General features: G+C 46.8%; 1 protein-coding gene across 1 annotated transcript in view; it reads right to left on the minus strand.

Annotated features, from left to right (window-relative positions):
* The window catches only part of frmd4a (FERM domain containing 4A), a 56,415-nt gene that overhangs the window by 23,861 nt on the left and 30,054 nt on the right, over positions 1-2,500 (minus strand). Inside the window, 5 exon segments of the mRNA XM_076993260.1 lie at positions 61-126; positions 359-442; positions 1,198-1,220; positions 1,576-1,632; positions 2,317-2,401. Coding sequence (XP_076849375.1) covers positions 61-126; positions 359-442; positions 1,198-1,220; positions 1,576-1,632; positions 2,317-2,401 — 315 coding nt within the window.

A 2,500-nucleotide genomic window follows, 5' to 3' on the forward strand; every position in this document is an offset into this window, starting at 1 on the left:
TTAATATCTTAAAACAGCTGCATTATGGGTATTCATTCACTCCATCTCATTTGGTCTTACTTGACAATAGCCTGACCCCTGGACTGGCCTTTCAGCTTCTTATAGTACTCAATGACTCGGTCTTCACTGTAAACACACACACACACACACACACACACACACACACACACACAGACATGAGTTACAGATGACACTAGGTTGAGAGTGTGGCGGGGGCCCCAGCAGGGAGATGTACCCCTGCCAGTGAGCTGGGAGCTAGCCGGTTGGCACTAGCGGCTCCCTCCACAGGGGCCGCCACCCTTAGAGCCCCAGCACAAACAGATGTGCACGTGTGTGTGTGTGTGTTTGTGTGTCTCACCAGTATGCGAGTGATGGATGCTCTTTCAGGGCCTGTGTCGGCAAGGCCGGCAGCTTCTTAAGGTCACCCCGCGTTGCATCATTACTGCAACAAAAAAAACCACAGCCCAGCCATTACCATCCATGTACCCTTCCCACAGTGCACTACAAATCCCAGCAGCCCCAAGAAAGAGCAGCCTTGTAGGTAACAGATACAGGTGAAGTCTCCCCTACTGAGTGTCAGCATGAAAGTCTTTAGGACCCTTTGACAGAAGAGGGTATGAAGAAAGGGACATTTAGAGAGGAGGATGACACAACAGCTCGCGTCCTTCTGAGGACACCCAGCAAGACCACAGTGTGAGAGTGTGAGTGTGTGAGTGACACAGCAGAGTTAACACACTGAGGAAGGAGGAGACGAATCAGGCCAGGAAGAGAGTGTGTGCATGTGAGAGGAAGAACTACAGACACAATCACACACACACACACACACACACACACACACACACACACACACACACACACACACACACACACACACACACACACACACACACAAACACACAGGCCATGGAATGGGGTCAGTGTGTGTAACATATCTCTGTTTATTCTCTGCATTCCATTTCTTACCATCTGCATCTGTTCCCAGGACTCCCTCCCTCTCCCAACCCTGTTCATTCACCCCCCCCCCCCCCCCCCCACACACACACACACACACACACACACACACACACACACACACACACACTCCCCGCCTTCCGGTCTGTGTCTGTGCAATGTGAAGTGTGTGTTGTGACACTCTCACACAGACACTGTTGTATGTGTGTTCTCTGAGGCTGGAGGAGCTCGTGGGACAGGACTGACCTTGTGAAGTCTCCCTTGGCTTCCTGAAAGACCATCACACAGGCACAGGAGTCAATTAGTGGAAAAAAATGCAAACAAGGGTTAGGAGGTTACGTATGTTTTTTATGCATGTGTTTGACTCAGGAGGAGGGTCAACATCTCCCATCTGGTGTAAATTCACTAAGGTTCTATACGCACAAGTGGCACCTGAAAGGCACACATGCTAACAAACACACTTCTCTAGTATGAGCACACATGGGAGACCCTGTTACACACTGTAGTGCAGGCCGCTTGATCTGTTACCTTTTTACAGTAAAGAATGCTATAATGCCGAAATACTGCAGAACCGGGTCTTTAGTCACACACTGTCTCAGTCACACACACACACACACACCTTACCTGTAATATGTAGGAGGCCAGTTCAAAGACTACTTCACTGTCCACCTCTATGAGCTCCTGCGAGACAGAGCGAGAGTGGGAACGATGGGAATGAGACACTGAGACAGTGAGACGAGACGAGCTGCGGCGTCTCTCCCTGAGCGTTGCCTTCTCAGACGCTCCACATCTTTCTACGCATCATTCCCCGTGTGGCCCTGTCTTACCACCAGTGATCTCCCCCACACACACCTACACATACCAGGGTGTTCATCACCCCGCTTCACATACCAGACACCACAAAGGGATCCTGAATGCCAGGATTGCACCTAATAGCTTGTGTAAACTCACATATCCACTTCCAAACTATTACACTTAAGAAAAGCCAGTCTTATCAGAGGGGAATTTTATGACGTCTGGCAACTTTAAATATATCTTTCCAGGCAAATGGGAATTCTTTCATAATCTCTCATAAGGTTATTATCTCTTCCCAGATTTACCCGGGTGCTATTGCTTCATCTGCCCTCTAGTGGTAGAACAATGACACTGCAATAATCCCAATCCAGCATTTTACATGAACCACACTAAAACCCACAAACTAATACTTTTGTTCGCTAATTTAGGACAGCTGATATTTGACGCTTCAATAATCAATAATATTTTATTGATTATATTTTATTAAAAGCGCAAATTTTGAACTGAAGACTGAGTTTACAAAACAAAGAAAACGTTCTATTATGTCTGTTGGCAGTGGCTTGAGATTACCTTATAAATGCAGGATTTGGCATTGAGGAAGAACAGCTCAATGGTGGCATTGTCCTTCAAATAAGAGATGCTCTCTATATAAAACCTGTGAAGAGCAAGACACAAACCAACACAGATATATGACACAAAGCTGAGTTAAATCATCATGTACGAAAGCCTGGGTTTATTTACAATATTTAACTGT

The sequence above is a fragment of the Brachyhypopomus gauderio genome, chromosome 2 (assembly GCF_052324685.1).
Source record: "Brachyhypopomus gauderio isolate BG-103 chromosome 2, BGAUD_0.2, whole genome shotgun sequence".
Classification (NCBI taxonomy): domain Eukaryota; kingdom Metazoa; phylum Chordata; class Actinopteri; order Gymnotiformes; family Hypopomidae; genus Brachyhypopomus; species Brachyhypopomus gauderio.